The sequence below is a fragment of the Danaus plexippus genome, chromosome 5 (assembly GCF_018135715.1).
Source record: "Danaus plexippus chromosome 5, MEX_DaPlex, whole genome shotgun sequence".
NCBI lineage: Eukaryota > Metazoa > Arthropoda > Insecta > Lepidoptera > Nymphalidae > Danaus > Danaus plexippus.
In genome coordinates, this window is record NC_083539.1 from 2,019,416 (window position 1) to 2,041,346 (window position 21,931).

Below are 21,931 nucleotides of genomic sequence, written 5' to 3' on the forward strand. Positions count from 1 at the left end.
AAGTTTCAAGTATTTGTGACTTCATAGAATTGATGAATTTGAATGATTCTACATAAAACTTTACCGACAAATCTGATATTTAAGGTAAGCTATTTTTATATACTGTTATATATATATGACTATGTGCGATTACAATTTTTATTCACCTTTTTGATGACAGAAAATCCAAAATAAATTACACATGTGTAATTTAATATCACGGTTATTCGAAGAGGTTTATACAAGCATGAGTAAGTAGATGTTTATATGAGCCACGTCAATAACTAGTTGCTAAGTCTCAATAAAAACTAATATTGTTCAGCAAACAATCGGATCACGCAGCGTCGTTAAATTCACATGACGAAAGGATTTTCATTGATTTTAGGGCCAAGGACATTGTACTGTACATAAAACACAAGATTTTAATTAATTTTGTATCAAGCTTCACATATCAAATAAACATTTTATACATATGTGTACGCTGCTATATCGGGCACACTGGTATTGATATGTCCGTGTTGTTTCAGAGGAAGGTTCTTGTTTATTATTACAGTTATATTAAATAATAGTACACCGTTATATGTTCTTAATGTATTTGGAGACTTAAATCATATACTTTATAGCGTAATGCATGGTGTGTAAACATTTCATACCATTATCACGCCATAGATACTTACCATGTCTGTGAGTAAGTGCTCTCTCCCATTAACCAACCTCAGTCAGTCAGCATCCCGCAAAACCTGCAACAAGTTTCAGAAATTGGTTCCGTATTTTTTTTTGGTTCATAATATTCAAGTGCTTTTCTTACGTATTTATATAGAATTCTAGATTATTCTTTTATAATATAAGCAGTGATTTCAATTGAACTGTTTATTACATATCATTGAAATTATTAAAGGCATGTTATGAAAATAAAATTAACTAAGACTGGGAAATTAATGTTAGTTATAATTAATTTGTTAATATTGAGAAAGAGCACGATTTCATAAGTAAGATTTTATTTCAAACGTCAAACACTCGTAAAGACACATCACAAATAAACGTGTCTTAACCCCCGACGTAATTATGCCCTAAGCGATTCATTCCCTTTGTTAATTGTTAGTAACATTTGTAATTATAAATGTTTTACTAACTTTTAGGTTTAAATTGAAATTTATGAATGAAATTTTGTACCTTATTAGTAAAATAATAAGGAGTAAATTATTAAAAGTTCTTGATTATAAAACAAATTGGGGCTTCCCTAATTCAATCAAAAGTTAAACGATTTATAGTGTAGACCAACATGAAGTTAGTCAAGTATTTAATATAAGCAGTCAAAGTCGTTCGAGTGTTCTAAAGCTATTAGTCATGATGGACTTTTCATTTCCTTGGCAACGTTCGAAACTCTGACATTTGCATCACAGATTCGGAAATGTAGTAACGTTTTATAATACAAAATATTTGATTACAAAACAAACATACATATATATTTGTTACACGTATACAAAAAATGGATAACGAATATCAAGATATCAAGTATGTATCAATTATCATTTTTTTATAAGATCTTTTTTTATCTAATACCGATAGTGTTCAACAATTAATATACTTAAAGTATTCAAGCATTATGAAAAAATATAAAATAAATATACATAAAATATACACAAAAATAAAATTATTAGAAATAACTGATTTAAATAATTTTAACTAACATTGAATAAATAAATGAATAATAAAATAAAGGCAGAACCAACATTATTTGCTGTGAGTATAGATCCCTTTATACAAATTCCTTTATATAAATGTAAAGAAATATGTTGGTATTGAGTATTGTTATATTTACTACAAGAAATAAAATATTAACATATAACTGGTTTTCTTACTAATACAATATTATAGGAAGTATTTGCCGCGTTGAAAACATTACGAATAAAATACCTTATAAGGTGATTGTGATTATTTTGTTTTAGTATAAAAAATAATCTGAAAAAATATATTCACCGATACATGCGAAACCTTGATCACAAAAATTATAATACAATACGTGCAAAACTAAAACGAAGAAGTAATTTCTTGCTCTACATGCTCTATAAAATCAGATTTTACTTTAAAGCTGTTAAACTTTTTATTAATATATTTTTTTATTTGCCATAAATAACCTATTGCATACATTCTATTTTTATGTAACTCCAAAAAATATTTATTCTCCTTTTCAATAATAATTCGTCCTGAACTAACATAGTCTCATAGCTAAATCATACCCTCAGTTGATGCTATGTTTATTGTTTATCTCTAGAAAAACAGAGAAAATAAATATCTAAAAAAATAGGCAGAATTAGTTACTGTTATGATAGATATTACAAAAATACCACTAGCAACGAGGCCAAGTATTTAAGTTAACTTGGACTTATAAATATTCGGTTTATTTTTATAGGACGGTGACGTCATTGTTCTGAGATATTTTCATACTGGCGTTACGTCATTTGTATTAACATAATTCCTTACACAAACATTATGCTAATCATACATTCTGATGTACAGTATTGTAAATAACGTTTCTGGAATCAATATATAATATATAGGAATCTTTTCTTATATACAATTATGTTTATATATATAGTCAAGTATACATAATAATGGGTCTTTTTTTATTTCAGTATATTTTGAGTATATAACAATAATTTGTTTTAAATAAACAATCAATGATTAATACTAGGTATATAAATCATCAAAAAAATATATCCAGCTTGTTTCCTGGTTATTATAAACTTTAGCTTGTAATCAAACTTTAAATATGTTATGTCGCTGCTGGTTTGTGTTGGCTTGCATAAATCTAACAGCATGTTAAGCCATATGAAAAAGCTATACTTTTGACCTGTTTACTACATTATATAACAAATATGCAGACAGACTTTTGATGTTATAAGCACAACGGATACACCTGATGTATGTCCGTTGTAAATTTCAACACAACAAGTAATTAATTTGTGATCGTTTACAAAATATACATGATTTATATGATCTTAAACATGTCCGTTTTGTAAGAAAATGTTCTTTAGTTTTAATAATAAATATTTACTATTCCAATAGCTCGATCTGGTATCAAAAATGAGGAAGAGAATTTCTTTGTGGTTAGTAAGGGAATGAACAGCGAGACAAGATAAAAATTATAAACAAATATCATGTACCGTATATAACAGCTAGATTATTTCACTAGTTATTTAACTAGTATATAATTAGGTCAAAACAACTAAGTCATTTTTATATATAAGTGTATAAAACTAAGGACGACCTTCAGTAGAAGACTGTTTATGTCAACAACAGTAGATGTATGAAGGTTTCAAAGGGTAGTCAAGACGTTTAAGGCACGCTCTTTGGCTTAAAAAAAAACTTCCTTCAACTCCAACATAGTATGAGAGATGATAATGGTCCACGAGAATTTAAAAGAATCAATAAGGGTACTCTAGTTATTTTATTTTTTGGAGAGGTCTATGTTCACCAGTGGCTGGATAATGTACAAAATTAAACAGATTTAGAATTAATTTTATTATAGTATATACAGAATTTATGTTGTTATATTTTTGCTGAATCTGTTAATAATCACGAGATTTTCGTATCTCTTTTTGCATTATGCACCTCGTATTCTATTAAGTTCCCAGTAGATTAATTTTCATTTTCAGTTTGATCACGAAATTACGCTTCAGTAATTATAAATTTAAATGCTATTATTTTATTTATCTTTTTTTTTATTCAACTTATTAGTAATAATGTTTTATTTAGTTCATTTTTGCCTTTTTTTCTTTAAGTTGGTTAATAAACTTACGTACAAAGTTATATTGATTTAAGATGAACGTTTTGCTTTTTTTTGGATTCTCGGTCAGAATAGAAAATTTTAAAAAAATATTTTATCTCTACTTTTTTGTAACTTGAAAACGCGTAGTACACTTATTTTAAATTTGTCTTTAGAATGTACATGTTAACCACAATTTTTTTTTTTCAAAGCAAAAAATAAATTGGTAAAAAAATATTACATTATTATGGCATCTATCGCCAAAAACGAAATTCTTATCGGTAGACCAAATCTACTTAGCTGTTTTTTAAGATCTTTTTTTTATTTGAAATTAACGTTGTATTTTTTTTTGCACATTTTTTTGTCAAAGTCCTTTTTATTCAGAGTTTTTAAAACAAATACTTAATATTAAATTTATTTTGCAATCATAGCGAGTGGTTTGGCCAAAAAAATATTCTAAAATTAAGATTGAAAATAGAACAATCATATAAAATTTTAAATCAACGTCAGTTATAACAAATATACCATAAATAGGAAAAGGGGATAATTTAAAGTTGTAAAAAAATACTACGTAGATTCAATTTTTTTATATTTCTATTATTCTAAGAGAAACGCAAGCGTTTGAGGTCTTCTAGACGATACATAATAATAAATTTTAATTTAAACTTAATAAAAACATTATGATGACGCATAAATATAGTTCAGCTATATTTACACGAAATGTGTTGTATTAGAAAAACAATTAGTGTTGCAATAGTAAACTTGTTGACTATTGGCAAACTAACCGTGAACAAAGTATACCTTTCGCAGCGGCTAAATTAACTTTCGTTGCGTTTACAGTATATTTTATCGTCACAGAAATATTAAGTACTTTCGTTGCTCATACCATAAATAATTAAGACTATCAATTCAAAGGATCATCGATCATCTGTGTTTGGTTAAAAATTCCATATTTGCGGAATTTCATAACAAATTCGAGGCTAATATTTGTATAAAAAAAAAGGTTTAAATGATCCATACAAAGAAGAACTTTGAAGAGAGCTTTATTTATAAAATATTGGACATATATACCGTTTAATGGTATTAATTCAGTACACTTATGTACACAGATCGAATTACTGATGTAGAGACAATCAAATCAGAATGTACAATATTTATCAATAAGTAATCAGAATAAATTGTTTATTTATAAGAACTGGCTTATCTTAGATATCAGCCTTGAATTTATAAAAGCAAGCAGACGTCTTTTAAGAAGATTTTTAAACTAGTTAACATTTTTATCTTACACAGTTAAGTAACAAGTTAAATAATACAATATAAAGGTTTAAAAAATATAAATAAATATTATTAAATGTTGTTATAAAAAAACTAAATCTTCTGCTGGGCAATAAATTTTATGCGCAGACTGGTGAAGTAGGCCGGTGAATGAATTGTAGGGTTTCAGACGAAGGTTAAATAGATTTACCTAGTTTTTACACTCACTATTGATCGTTTCAATCCAATTCCAATTCCAAATTCCAGTTCCAATTCCAATATTTCAGTCTCAGAAAGCGAAATGAAATAATAAATATATTTGCATAAAATACACGCTTAAAGACTTTGTCATATTTTTGCTGAATCTTCAAATAACGTCCCTAAATCGGAATATTTATTCAATGTAATTCAAGCCATATGTACTCGGGTGAGGGTATAAAATTCTAATTGCGTATGATGGCAACAGAAATAAATTAGCCAACGGGAAGTAGAGCAAACGTTCGGTTTGAACCACTTACCGTGACCTTTGGCTTCAAGGTGTCTGAATTATTTTATAGAATTTCCACGTCTCGTTGGATTTTTTCGTTATTCGCGTTTAACTATAAGTAGAAAACCAATGAATCTATTTTCTTTTAAAGTCAGTTTGTTCTACTGCAATAACTAGCTGTTCCATACGGTTTTGTTCGTGAAATCGTATTGTTAAACGTAAAATTAGTTCAAACTGCAATACGAAAGCTTTTGTGTGGTATATTATCTGGCAGCACTACTTTTAGTGTCAATGAAAGCTTTACCAAAATGTATCTACAATTCTCTGAGCCTTCAATTTATAATAATAAAACATAACGACTTCTGAGAGCTTCGCGATTATTTTTTTTTTAAATAAAACTAAGATTTTCGGATATATTACGCCTTTTTTATTTATTATTTTAAACTACATAATGTCGACGTTTCGGTTACTTTGCAGCAAACGTGATCACGGGGAGAAGAGATGAAAATGAAATCAGAAAATATTAGTTTTATTTAATAAAACATTTGTAGTGTATTTTAATATATTGACAAGAATATCTATCTATCAGAACTACTAGAATCTATATATGAACACACACTCTCACACACACAGCACCCAAATGTACTCTTTATATTCCTGTATATATAAATCACATAGTAAAATTTAAAGTACGCAGAGAATTTAATAACACGCTCCAAGATCCAAAGCACCGGGTTCCCTTAACGAAGCCAATTTTACAAGGTTTCCTTTTAATATCCTACCCTTAAGTATTTAATAAGACACTAATAGGTTAATGTCACGCAACGGTAATGAGTTAATTATACTTACAGTGAGTTTTATTTTGTTTTTTATGTTATCGAAACACTGCTTTAGTAAAATTATAAATTTTAATTAATTTCATTTGTATGGATTCATCTCTCATTAAAGGCATGATTTGGTTATAGTCCTATTTAGATATATGGGCCTGCTAGGTTTTTACGAAAAAACTACTAAACGAAACTTTCGTGAAACTCTCCAGTAATGCAACTTTGATATGAAAATAACACACAGGCAATAATTAATCCCGAAATAGAATGGGATTCCCTCGTGGAGACGACCCAAAAGTTGTTTTTATACGACGTTACGTGACACAGCTTATGAAACCGCTGATAATTGGTTATTATATATATCTTATTGAAAAATATTATGAAATCCTCTCAAAAATTCTAGGCGGAAGAAGTCGAGGTAGAAAAACAGAGGTTTTGACAGTATAGACTAATTATTATGCAAATTTTGTGTACAAATACTATACAAGAGAGTATTAATTTCGTAGTATTACCAAGTTCGCTTGTATGAATCCCGGAATATAGAGGAGCACACAAGCCAGGGAATTAACATATATGAATACAGATCATATGTATGCAAATTAAGATACAATAAGATTTATACACCAATTATACAATATTAAGATTGTGTATATATAACCTTTCAAAGTTGGTTATGAATAAAAAAAGGCTATGAAATTATATGGTAGAATAATTTCCACGATAGATAAGCTTTGAGCAATATTTTATTATTTTAATTTATAGATCATATTTTTCTGAATTATTTTCACAGTTAAGTGCATTGAAATGGACCTGAATTGCTTTATTACTGAGAGGTTTTATAGACAAAACGTCAAACGAAATAAAAATACATACTCGTACCTAAATATAAATATATGCATTTTGATTTATTTTTATTAAAAGAGCGAAATTTTTAATGGATGTACTACGGAATTAGTTATAAATTAATATCTATAAAATATTTCACTTAGAAATCACTATTTCTTTCCCCAAATTCAGTGACATATGAGCCTTATCCGTATTTTTTGTACCAAAATTGTTACGAAATGACAAAAACGTTTACTATATGCCTTTAGCATAATCGAATTTTTTTCCTGAGTATTATTTTATGTGCAAATTAAGATTGTCCTCACACAAAATCTATATCTAACTAAATTTTAAAGTTCGACGTCAGCGATTTTCCAGTTGAGTTATAGCGGTGATGGGACTAGTTGGAATTAGTTTTGATTTAAGTCCCCAAGTTCAAGTATTCCTGATATATCAATTCGATTATTTAAATTAGTGATTAAAGACTAATTTACGGTGACAACGTCTAAAAATATACTTAAAATGAACATGTTAGTAGTACATTTGTTTAAATTTAATTATTTTAATGAGTGACTGAGTATAAAAAAATACAAAACCCATAACTACTAATGAATTTAAGATTTCATTTGCATACAATAACGAATAAAAAATTCCTTTTAAAACTTTCCATTGATACCTAAAACTAATATGTAGGAGTACTTTAAAAATTTGTTATTCCGCCATCTTAGTTCCGCCATGTTGGATTAAGGATGACGTCAGAAAGCTAGCCATATATTGCCATCCAATCTAAACGTCTATAGAAAATTCCAGCCCAATTTAATAAAGGTATCTGCTTCATATTGAGTTGAAGGAAACAAGACCAACAATGTCGCTTACCTACCTGTACTTATTGTTAGATATATTCATTAAAAGATTTCTTAAAATAATACTCATTACTTTCGCATTTGACACAAATAATTAACTTTTATATGTATCTGAAAACATTTGCATTGTATGTGCCTAAAAACATTTGTATACGTACAGACATACATACATATATACCGAAACTAATGCAATTATCAATAATAAACGGACGCTTGGAGCGGAATCAGTCAGAATCCAATAATAAGCGGATGTATTGGGATTTGGTATCGTTGAATAATAATTTAAAGCGCTTGCAGCGATACAGCGCTTTAATGTAAAATTATGCACATTATTCTACTGCATCTCCCTCTTCATTTAAGCAGGTGTATTATAGTTCTTGTGCTCCAAATTAATAAGTGATTGACAACTAGCATAAAGTTTATTTGATGTGATAAATAATAGTTGTTGCAGCCACGAGAATTCTTGACTAGAATTATTTATATTCTGTAGAAGTATATATTACATTCAACTAACAATTTACAGGCAATCATGTAATTGAACGAAGGCCTTGGTTGTGTGTCGATGTGTTACTTTGTAGTTAGTGACACATAACTATTTATTACAAAAACTGTTTAGTTGTTTAGAATACTACAAACAGCACTACAGATTAAACGTATGTGTCTTAACATTTGACGGAATTTTTGGTAAAATAGTGAAAGGACCAAGAATTTTATTAGAAAATTACCGAGTATTTCAAGATGAACATTTTTTTGGTTGAAACGTTAACAAAAAAAGGGGGCCGAGGAAGGAATTGTCGATAAAGCTGAGAATAAGAGCGGGTCACCTCGGAATCGTTTGAAAAATCACAAAAGAGGGTCGTAAAAATGAGTTATAGCGGAGCAATTAGGATGGAATCTTTGACAATTGCAGCGGCTTTTCCAAATAAATTTATATAGTTGAACTTTGCAATTTAAAATGTAATGACGGTTCCAATATTGAGAAATAATCGAAATTATCAATGCGTAAACACACCGACGAAGCTGTTATCTTACAAAGAGAAGAAATAAACAAATAATGTATTTCAATCAGAAATTTTGTATTTGCAAGCGAAAGACATATTCGTATTTGCGGTAGCCAAATGGCTTACCAGATTTGGCTGTGTGGGAAACGACCTTAATAGAAAATCCAATGCTGGTTACAAAATACATCTGGAAATGGATTTTCGAGAGTTGATAAAGGCATCTAGATGTCTCAAGGGTGACGAAGATTTGTATTAACATATACTCATAGAAAATTAAACTTTATTGTCTTAAAATACAATTGTTTATTAGTGTCCGAACAACTCGGAGTTCGTTCTATTTTCCTAACATGATTCTAATGAACCAGGTATAATGCACCATTTTAAACATTCATTGGAGAATTAGAGTCAATTTATGAGGTCGTTACTCACGCCGGGCCAAAGGCAAAGGTTAACCCGGTCCATTGGATGACTTACTGACTGGTGTCACCATATTAAGTTAGTCTTAGATTTATCCGGTTATCTTATAACGAATCAAAACCATTAAAAATATTTTTGTTTACGTCAAAGCTTTCAATTAAATTAAATGAGTTTTCTGTCGTGACATCAAATATATAATATTGATAATCTTAATAAAAATATATTGTTATTATTTTCTCCACTTTAATTGTAATTTCAGTATGTATTACACCACAAAATAATGTTTTCATGGAATTTGTGACAAACATTCCTGGACCCCTCCAAGCAATCGTTACGACTGTACCTCTGTTCATTCTTCCGTAGATTTATTGTCAAACCAAAATGTATCTTAAATATAAATTCATTAATAATTAAATTAACGTAATAACAATATTTATATTCTGTTATTTATCTTCTTATAAATAATCATAACATAATACTCGCACCAGTAAAGCAACGTCGATGTCAAGTTTATTGTTAGCGAGTTACATAAGAAAGTATAAAGTTATGAATTCAAATTTTAAGCTTTAAATTGTTTTGCGCAAGGTTTAAATTGGATTCTTCGCTTTTATTGTATTTTAGAGACTATTTTGTACTGGATACAATGGGCGAGTTGTGAGTGATGAGATATTATAATATTTCGTGTATTAAATTATACGAAATGTGTAATGTTCTGTGAGTACCTGATTTACGATAAGGCATTTTTATTGAACTTTATCGTTCTAATTAGTTGTAAACTAGCAATCGTTTTCAACGTTAGTTGTATATTGTCAAATAATGAACAAAAAAAATCATCTCACGAAGCTTTTATAATAAGCAAATACATGTTTTTAATTTATTTATGGAAAATATAAAACTTCAAATACGTTTTCTGGCGAATATGATGTTAAGGGGAGGATATAACAGGCTACGCGTTAAACAACACACGCTTTAGAAAGTTAAATTGCTGGTATATTAAATTAATTTCCTCGTAAGCGAGTGTCGGTTTTAATTTTAATAGAAATAAGAGATATCTGACGAAAGTCACTGAATATATTTCTATGCGAAAGGATTTTTAATATGACAAAGTCGAGACTCGAGTTAGAGATTTCGAGGGTCTTTTCCTTTAGGATATTATATAAATTATCCATATTTTTATATACGACGACTAACCTAAATCACTTCAAATATTTATATAGAATATTTCGTTTATATGAAATGACATGTCACAGAATGTGAATGTGTCACAAGATTTTTTGGAATTCGTATTCATGAAGTAAAATAATATCAATGTTTGTAAGTGCACTTGATATTTCGTTTGTAATGATGTTTTTGTGATCTAGAAATGTTAAATTATGTACTTATTTTATTAAAGGATTTTTTTTTAACTCTTATGATAAATATTTATTTTAATTTATTAGTTATTTTTTATTTGTAACTACTGTTTCTGTGATTTATTTATAGATATGTTGAAGTAAGATAATCCCGAGAGCCAAGAGGAAATTCTTGTTATAACATATATCTATCGCCACGGTGTTATTATAGAAAGTAATAAAACGTTTCATAGCTGACCCTTTTTTGTAATACCTAATACCATCTAGCGGAAATAAAATTGTATCATGGGATTATGAGCTTAAAATGTATTAGGTTATAGCATCTTATTACTTTTAAATCATCTAAATTCTTTTACTTCTTTGATAAAGACAATAGTTGGAACCCTTATTGTAAATCCAAGCGAAAATTGTATGTTCGAATGTTTGATAATTTTTTCTTCGGTATGATTTTTTAATACGTTTTCACTGTTACAAGAACTGTGTTAGGGTTTCGACGAGATAAATGGAGTTTTGTTAAAAAAAAATTATTGTATACTAATTAAATATACTCAATATGATAATTTTATTAAAATAGTAGTACCTAGTAGTAAATAGTAGTAGTAGTTTATCCATAAACAATACATTTTCCAGCATTAAAATTTATAAAACTGACAAGTTTCTTCAATTTTTTTTTTTTATAAAAACGACTTAAAGTATTTTATAACTTCATCAAAACAACACAACATGTAGCTTGTACCAGACTTCTATAACCTAAGAAATATAAAATATGTTTGTTTTTTAAACACTTTTGTATACAAATTAGAATATTTTTGTGATAATACATTTTATGCTTTTAAGATTTTTTTATTTTTATACTATGGCCTTCATCCGTGCAAAGACGTGCACAGTATATTCTGCCAGTGTCGTATAGACTGTAAGAATAATGTTAAAATCGAAGGAAAATAATGACATGTACAAAATTACAAGAAACGTCTAAGAAGTCTTTTTTTAAGCTATGGCTTCATTTGCAATTTAAACGTGGAATATTTTGCCAATGTCGACGTTTTTATTTGTCGGACGAATTATATCGTGAGTACTGATCAAAGAATTCTTGTAAATAATTAAGGCCTATGAAATGTGAAGCAAATATTTCTTTAGATAATTATTATTTAGATGATGTATGACACATATTTTATAATTTTTAAATATTAATATGTAATTACTTTTTTTTAATTTTCATAACGTTAAAAAATATTTCCTTAGCTTATATTTCAATAATAATAAGGGTAGTTATTTTAGGAATGCATATTTTTTTGTATAATTTTTTTGTTCGATTTTTCGGTGACATTTTATATTTGAGCATCTTAGGTGAAGTAACTAGTAGTTTTTTTTAAAAGCATTGTGTGAAGCCGTAACTAGAATCTAGTTCTACGTTTACTGTAAGTGAAAAAGTCTGGATTGTTCAATTCATTTGTTTGTGATGTCATTACAATAAGATATAACTATAACCTAACATTTTATATACTTTTGTTGTAACACGTCATTCTATTTACATATGAAATCGGCGTTTTGTCGTACTGTGCACTTTGATCTCAAATATCTCGTCTTTGGTTAGGAATACGAATTTCAAATTCATACAATTATACGTTTTTTCCTTTGGAATTTCTTTGAATATAAGTCATGTAAAACAGACGATAGATGTCTCTGTTCTTCTGATTGCTTTAAGCACGTTATTAGTTTTTCAATCCGTCCTCGTGGACAGCATTATGCGGTTCACTTTCATTTCAACGTTTCGATTGTCAGTAATATATTCTTTATTCTATTATTAAGTCTTTAATCAGTTGCTTAGAATAATTAATTAATTTTATATTCCTCTGTCTTCCATTAAAGTCGACGTGATTCACAAATGTTGAATCATTCAATGAGAACTATATGTACCTAATATAAAATGTAACAGTAATTTATCATAGTGTATCTTAATAATTCCATATACTTTTTTCCTTTATATTACCTTAGTAATTAGATATTTTTTTCCTTTATATTTAGGCGTTGAAACTAAACGAATTCTGTTCAAAATCGCAAAAAATACGAATTCTGTTCGATATTTTTTTTTTCTTAATTATTATAGTCTTTATAATATAATTTCTTGCCAGCTTCCCAAATAATGCCAATATCGCTATGATGCTATGACAATAAATACCTATAGTATTTAATTGAAATATTTTATACATAAGCAATCTAAGTGACAACGCATTATATTATTTTAAGTCATCTATGTACAGAAACCTAACTTCCTAATGTTGCAGATGTTTCCGTATTTAATTAATAATGACACTTAAAGTGCTTGAGTTAATTGCAGCGGATGCGTGGGCGCTGGCAGGTGCCAGTAAATAAAGTGACATTGTCCTTTTTTTTTCAAATGAAAATCCGTGTTAGAATCGGTGTGTTTTTTATATTCCCAAATAATTAATAGTAAATTTGGACGTATAAATTATTAAAAATATATATGACATTTTAATTTTCATTTGCTTTATTTACTTATTGTTACGATATTTGAATATTGCCATATGTACACGTTTCCGAACATCAAAACTATTTGGTAATAATGACATAATTAAAATTACGTTTGACCCAAAATAAATAGTTTGAAGTATAAATTGCTCTCTATACATTCAAATTTAGAACACTTTTAAGTTAATAAAAAATATAAATAATACTATTTTAAGAAAAAAAATTATTAATTGTACATAGGTACGTTTCTTTAAAAACTATTTTTAGTACAATCCTTCAATTAAATATCTTAAATGTAATAGTATTAAAGAGACTAAATAAAATTTTTAACACAAATGGTAAGTATGCAAGAATAAATAGTTTTTACAATGCTTGCAAATGGCTGCCAATAGTTTATTATGACGTACGCCATTGTAGTAACAGGTTTTGTCCGATGCGTTCACCATTCATACGTGATTTGGGTCAATAGTGTTACGTAAAATGTCTTTCTAAGTTCGATTTTTATTTAATATTCTATTCGTTGATTTCATTTCGACTAAAAAATCATAGTTAAATTTAAATTAATCGTAATAATAATATAATATAGGTATATACCTATAGTACGAATTGTGCAAAACTTTGCGAAAACATTATAAAACAAATTTCTTGTTTTTAATTATTTAGAAAATGGTTCATTAACGATTTAAAAAAATGTTCTTCCTTTGTCCTCCCTTGTCCTGTCTAACGCCATAATGAATTTTGTTAAATTGTATATGGAAAGGCAAAAATCAAATTAATTTTAGAATCTATAATATTAGTATGAAACAAAAAAAGCAAACGCTAACATATTTTTTATGTATTAGTAAAGAGTATTCATAGCTCGCACGCACCATAGTGGCATAGTCCATACTTTGTATGTCAACACGACCTTACGCAATAAGACCTCGGAGAGATCTCTAATAAAAACCACAAAAGAAAAAGCACCTTCCTGCTTCACATTAAAGTTGATATCAGATCGACGATAGGACATCGAGGCTAAATACCGAGCTAATAAAGTTACGAAATGTTAAGTTCTTTTGAACAGTTTCAACTTTAAGTTAGTTTTAAGTATATTAAGTTGTAGGTTAGTACCTTTATATTATAACTATTATTCTACCGCGGCTTCGTCAGCGTGAACTTCGGAATTGGACTCAGAGGAAAATGTATAAAGTGTGTTAAAGCGGTAGTTATGGTAATCAACGATATTTATAATACGCCTGTAGTGCCGTGATCTCGTGAGAACAACAGGAAATTCCAGCATGTATATTAGCCTACGTTTTATTCCGATGTCTAAACTACACTACTTTAAAGTTTCATCGAAATTCGTCTAGTATTCTTTGTGATAAAGAGTTACAAACATCTATACATCCATACATCCTCCGGGATCATAATACTGGTAAGACACTAAAGATGGTATAGCCTAGCTGTGGTCCAGTTACTACAGTTCGAACATGGACTGGTTCGACCGCGGAAGTACCAGGTTCACACAGAAGATCGGCGTGGAGTAGTCTTTAATGGCTGTATTTCGACCGATGAGTGAGAGAACCGGTTGCCCTTACCCTTTTCCCACCCTCTCTCTTTCTCTCTTTTCCATAATCAAGGGAGGCAAGACATCCGCAACATCCCTTATGTTACAGATGTCCATGGGCGACGGTGACTACCTTTTTGATATAAAAAAGAGAGACACTTTTTTCTCTTATATGTGATGATTACTTTACCATGTTTTTTTGGTATAACGCAAGTTTGTTTTTGACTTCAAAATTCGATTGCTTTTAGGGCAAAAATTTTGTTTTTTTTTTTCCAGGCTTCTGTAGTATATACAATAATTAAAAAGAAAATATTTTACCTTAGCTTTTAGGCCTTTCTCGTTTTTTTTTTGGTATAATAATAGGAAAACAAACTAACTCAACTAAATAAAGATGCTATAGGTAATTTTATTAGTGTTAAAATTATGTTGATGAAATTGTCAATTAGTTCAGCAATTTTCAAAGGTTCCACTTATACTTCATAAGTTTATAACGAAATTAATTTCAGAATATATTATTTTTATACAATAAACGATTAGATAATTTACCCTTTCATGTGACTAAACGGTTCAGTAATTTTGTAGGACAGACAAAAACAACTTCACTATATATAAAACATAAATGATAAAAAAAAACATAAACATAGATTTTTTATTTATTAGGTTGAATCATAAGGATCGTCAACAAGATAATAAATCTCAAAAATTATAAAAAAAAATACAAGTAAAACTAAGTAGTACTACTAAGTAGCCTTGGATTCCAAGAAATTTGGATACTGAAAATTCACTTCATGACGTTTTGTGTCATCCGAGTTTTCGATACTCTTCGTATCGAGTTTTACTCCTTTTATCAAATAAATATAATTTGACCAACATGCAATATTCAATATAATACAAGAATGATTCCAAAGTCCCTTTTCAGGACGAAAAAACTACCTACTATTACCGTAGTAAATGAGTCAAGATCGTCAAACAAGACACATACATTCTAGTTTTCATACTTATATCTATATTGATGCTAATACGTGCGAGGATTTATCAATTAAGAACTATAAACTATCAGTGTTTAAGTTTTACTCTGAAACAGTGGTAATTTAAGAGCCTATGTCTTTTTAATGATCAATCAACATTCATCGGAATCAAATTAACGTTTATGAAGTCATTTTACAAATAGCTTCATGACGCTAATGACTATCGGGTGTTGAGTCAGGTGTAACACAGAGTTAAATAAATTTTGCATGCTTAGTCCAAATATACATCGTTATACTATACACGAGATGTTAACAGTATTTCATTTAAAACATATGCATTCATTATCATATTTATTTATGTCTTTACAAACAAAAAGTTTCCTACGTAGTATCAAAACGGAAATATTGTCAGTTTTTGGGCTTTACCCACTACGCTGATCAGAAACGGATTGGTGGGTTAAAATAACAGTCTTCTCATATATACGTTTAACTATGTAAGGTACATGTAAAATGTTTGTAAGAATATGATTCATTGTTTGTGTCCTTGTCCCTATTGTATAACTCACTAACTAGAAAAACTAGTTGAGTAAGTTTATTGATGTTTACAGCATTCATGCGTCTTTTGCTACTAGGATATTAAAGATAACTTACGTTCTCTGACGAGTCACAATGACACTTACATAACATATTTTATTTATAAGAATATATGTTTGTCACATGAACTTTTTTTTAATTAAATTAACAGTTAGGTATGTACCTTAAAATATATGCGAAGGACGATTGTGCATTGTTGATATACCTAGCTGTGGTTCGAACGTTTACGTTTGTAAATTAACGTCGAAAATTTATTTGAATTTCAATACCAAGAAACCGTAAATGCTCAGGATGAGGACCACAAGTTTTGCATCGGAAACATAAATACGGGTAGTATTGAGTTTTATCAATCATAAATCTTCGCTCATGATAGTATTAAGATATTTTATCGAATAAAAAATACCTATATGGTGTGATGAGGTGAGCATATAGAATAATTTACAAGAAAAACAATATGATCAAGCGTCAACTAGATAAAGAATTCCCATAAATATAATACTAGCATAGAAGATGTATATTGCTTCAGAAGTTTTAAAGTAAATAATTATCAAAATATACACAGTAATGAATTATATATTAATAGGAAACATATAAAATGTGTATTATTTATATAATCATAATAACCATCTTGGTTAAATAAATGATTTAGTATAGTATTTAGGACGAGGTGATTTGCATAGAATGCGCAGTAAAACAACTCGGTGATTAACATGGGCAATCGTAATGAAATGCTATCAATGTACGTGTTCCGTTATAGCGCCGGACACTCTTTCAATACAGATTATTGTTAATGATTTTTAATTAAAAGTAATTAAAATACATGTTTTTAAACGTATTTACAATTAAAGATGATAACAAAAAAAAAATTTTGGTAATTTTTTTACTTAGTAAATTTCTTTTTAAATAATTTTTGTGTGTTTTTATAAAGCGCATCTACAAATGCTTTAACTTATTTGAAGTATATTAAATAATAATTAAGTTTACACAATTTACATAATATTCGATCAGTGAGTATTCGAAATTAAAACAAATAAAGGGGATTCCTAAAAAAAATTAACGAAAGCTTTCACTTTTCATAATAAATAAACTATGTCTCAACGTTAAAATTACATAATAAAAACGTTCTTGACTAACAAACAAAAACATCTTACCTTATTTCAAAATAAATAAATGCGAAAAACCGAGCACAAAGCTCGAAGGGTGATTATTGAACCAAAATGCACCAACCGCCCCTGAACTTGACGTCATTCGTTGCTATAGCAATCCCGGGCAAAACCCTCGAGGCACTTTAAAATTTTAAAAAAATATACAAATCACTGGAGATTAATAAATTCAGTTAAAACCTCCTCAGTAACACCTTTTTACACGGTAAAGAAAAGAAAATGTAATTTAAATGTCGGAAACGAGACGCGCGTCTAGGCGGCGGCGCGAGGCTCACTGAGTATCAGTCGTCAGACCGTCGTCGGCACATGCGGGGCGTACGGAGGCAGCGTGCACACTGCAACTTTCCCGGCTTGACTGTATCGACGTAAGACACTACGCTTACATAATGACTGGGACGACGTTAGTAATCTGTGTCGGTATTAATTTTTTTATTTTATCATATAATAAATTGCTTTCTAAACAAACATTAATAACATTTCGCATGTATTGACGTTTGATGTCATGTTTTACGTCTAGTTGCTCTATATAAACAGTCCGATAAACAAAATTGTGTTTAAATATTTGTGTTTATGTATTTTTTTTCAATATATATTGGAAAAGTAGTGAAAAAATGTGGATCATAATACCCGCGCCCTATTGTGCGAGGAGGACGGCAAATCGTCGTACATCCGTTTCCCTCAGTTATGTAAGCTACGGCCCTGGAACGAGCGCCCCAACCCCTCAATTCACTGTGTCTCCGTCTACTAGCATTCTGGATAGCAATTATTGCACCGTTCAACCTAAATGTGACACTGTGCTCGATAGCTGGAAAGCTGTATGTAAGCTGAGTCGTAAAGGCATTAAGCGAATTTGTTTAAGCATTGATAACAGATTTTGTACCCTTCGTGTTTTTTTTTTATTTTTTACATTTATGAGTGATTTTCCTTATACAGACATTGGATGACGTTTCGTTCGAGCAATAACGGTTTTATTTGGAATGGGATTTGTGTTTGAATTTGTATAATCAATTGGAAACAAGTGTTTTTTATGTTCAATTTATTTTACGTATATTTTCCTCCAAGGTCACATCAGCGAAAATTACCGACAAATAATATTACGTATATTACATTTTTAAAGTATAAAAAGTTAACAAAACAAAACCATTACAATTTATATTAAAAATTTAAATAAAAATATAATTACTACATTAGTATAATTCAATTGAAGGATGATTTAATTGAATTAAATACATATTCTTATTAAATATTTATGTGACAATGCTAGCATTCGACACTCAAATTATCTATTCTATAATCCACTTACGTGTAATTTAGGTAATGTCTCAATTAATACCTGTTGGCTTAATCATGACATTTATTATGAACATCTACGAGTACGTAATGGGTTTGCTTATGTGTGAGTGTAACTTAGTCTTTGCTTGCGTGTGTGGTTGTATGCGTGTGTTCATGTGTGTGCGATTCGACTGGAAGGAAAAACTTGTGCAGTTTGATGCAGGTGTACAATGGAAACTATAAGAATATAGTACTATGAAAATGTTTTCCTTATAGCTATATATATTTCTGAACTAACGTTGAGAAATATAGTTTCTCATTCGTGCATTTGCCATTAGTAGTATGAAATATTTATAAGTTATTGTATATTGTAAATCGAAACTGGCAGAATAATAAAAAAATTTTTTTTTAAATATTCGATTGACGGAATAACGATTCGTTTTGCGTTTTAAAATACTTTAAATATTATGTTTTTAATAGATAATATAACATATTCTTAACAAATAAGTCAAGTTTATGCAATGATTGACAAAACTTAGATTATTATATATTATAGATTACTTTATAAATTTCACATTGAATTGTATATTTTGTAACAGTTTCTCTATATCTTTGGTACTTTAAATATATTATATCTTAAATCAATGAGGAAATGAGGAAGAAAACGACCATTCCAGACCTCTACAGCTGTAGCAGCTCAGCTTCTATAGGTGAAACTAATATACTGTATGTCTGTAACTTCTTGTTTATTAATTTTAGTGAATATCAAAAGATTTTTCTGCTTGCACTTAATAGATTTGTAAAGCAAGTAAAAATATTAATTTCAACTCAACCAGGTGGACAATGGCTGGTTAGTGTGGAAAGTCTTTTACTTCCTCTTCTAACACGTATTCTAAATTTTAATAATTTACGTACTTATTATACAAAAAGAAATGGCTATTGAAAGTTACCTATTTTTTGGTAATATCATTGAAGATGAATGAAATTAGTAAATAAACTATATATAACAAATTTTGTAATTTCATCTGAAATAAGAATGCTTTCGTTACTCTTAATAAGATTTCCATCATTTTTCATCTCGTCATTGTAAGTCATAAGAACAATCAGAATTTTCCCTCTCAACGTCTTTTGTTTGGACAGCTCATTAAGATTACGTTGTATATGAGCAGAGCAAACATAGTTTTCTAAACGAATAATTTAAATATAAACTTACAATCTAAATGAAAATTTTGTATAAATGTAGAATATTTGTAAAATTGTAAAAAAAATCCACAAAAAATTAATTTGTCGTGTCAATCCTTAACGTATTTATACAACGTTATATGTATATATATAATTTTTATTAATATTTAAAAAATCCTCATAATAACCAGGGTTGTGTTTAAGTTACAACTACGTCATGAAAACAGACATTAAACTCAAAATGTAATTATTTTGTTTATAAAGTAAAACTATATATACATGGAATGTCTTAACATTATTGTTTACTAGTTTTTGCCCGCGACTTCGTCCGCATAAATTTCAGAATTAGTCATATATGACTTAGTGACTTGAGTGACTTCGTAAAGTAGCCTATGTCCTTTCTCGGGTATCAAAATATCGCCATACCAAATTTCGTGCACATTGCTTCAGTAGTTTAGGCGTGATTGAGTAACAGACAGACAGAGTTACTTTCGTATTTATAATATTAGTATGGATGTATAATCATTTAACTTCATGCATTAGTTAGATATGTGGTATGAGCTAAAAAATATATGATAAAGACATCATAATTTAATTTATAATTCAAGTACAAATTCCTTTTTTAGTAACAGAAATGTTCTGGTGATATAACTTTCAAACCCTCGGGAGTCTTCTCTCAGCATGTTGTATATTCCCTGTCCGATACACTCATTCGTCATGGATTTATGACAAAATTAATTTATGTTATTTAACTGATAATGTTTTTTTTATATCCCAAAGGGGCAAAGATTTCTTATACGCACTTTTTTGGCTTCGTTAATGTTTGATTTATTTTTTTTATGCTAAAGCGGGCAAACGAGCAGACGGCCTACCTGATGGTAAGTAGTTACAGTCGCTCATGGGCATCTGCAACACAAGGGGCTTTGTAGATGCGTTGCCGGCCTTGTTTATAAAGGAGCCACCTGAAAAGTTGATGTTTGAAAATGATTTAATCGAAAAGTTCCTTTCTCTATTTAGCAATTTGCGCTAGGCTGTCACGTCACGATAGTGTATGAAGTATGAACTACTTAAGTGCAGTTTCAAAGATATGATCTCTTAAAAGCCCCTAACTGTATGTGCGTCATTTTCTGTTGTGATATCAAGTAATATATTTAAACAATATTTTAAATTACTTCCTGTGTTACATTAAAATCTTCAAAATATGTGATCCTTCTCTTTAGTATCTAGTATCTATAGAAAACCTTTTTCTCTCATCTTCAATTCTTCCACTGTGTCGGGTGTCAATTAAGGCGAATCTCGTTTACCTTTGACTGACATATAATTTAATAATATACATTAAAACTATCTGATGATGGCTTTTTAGTTTAAAACTTCAATTAATATTTATTATAAGATTATAAATTTGTTCCTAAAAATCAATTCTTAGTAAGTGCTTAAAAAAATTATGCCGACTTAATCTCAATCGCACGCAAATACAATTAAAAAAATCAAATGCATAATTTATAACAATCATTGACGTGCACTCCAAGGAAACCTTAGTTGGAAATGGGACGTCTGCAAATCGAATTATATGAAGCCTCAAAGATATGTATAATGGACTTAGGAAATATGACGCATTACTTTAGGATATTCAATGTCAATGCGAAGGCTTATTAGATTTATAATTGCATTTATCTTATACAATAACGATAAATATTATAAACAGGTATTCAATTTAGTCCTGTTTGCTTGTAAAACTATACTCTACATACTCTAAATATTAAGAAATTACGTTACATAACTTGCATAGAATTAGTTTTCGCCCGCGATTTTTTGTACGTCAACTTTAGAATTATAAATGTATCGCTGAACGGTCGAATTCATCCTCCTAAAAGGCCGTAAAAAGCAGATTTTGTATTTCATCAAGCAATTTTTTTTCTTTTACTATCGAATGAGATGAAGT

General features: G+C 29.0%; 1 protein-coding gene across 5 annotated transcripts in view; it reads right to left on the reverse strand.

Moving 5' to 3' along the window:
- Positions 1-17,878, reverse strand: part of LOC116769240 (chaoptin) — a 38,815-nt gene extending 20,937 nt beyond the window's left edge. For 3 of the 5 annotated variants that reach the window (XM_061527941.1, XM_061527924.1, XM_061527935.1), the window contains exons 1-2: positions 17,522-17,877; positions 657-716 (exon numbers count right to left, since the gene is read on the reverse strand). In XM_061527941.1, coding sequence (XP_061383925.1) covers positions 657-659 — 3 coding nt within the window. In that variant the 5' untranslated portion in view covers positions 660-716; positions 17,522-17,877. Of the gene's footprint in view, positions 1-656; positions 717-17,521 lie in introns of all 5 variants that reach the window. The other 2 variants (XM_061527944.1, XM_061527914.1) reach the window with 1 other exon arrangement.
- Between the last annotated feature and the right edge of the window lie 4,053 nt (positions 17,879-21,931).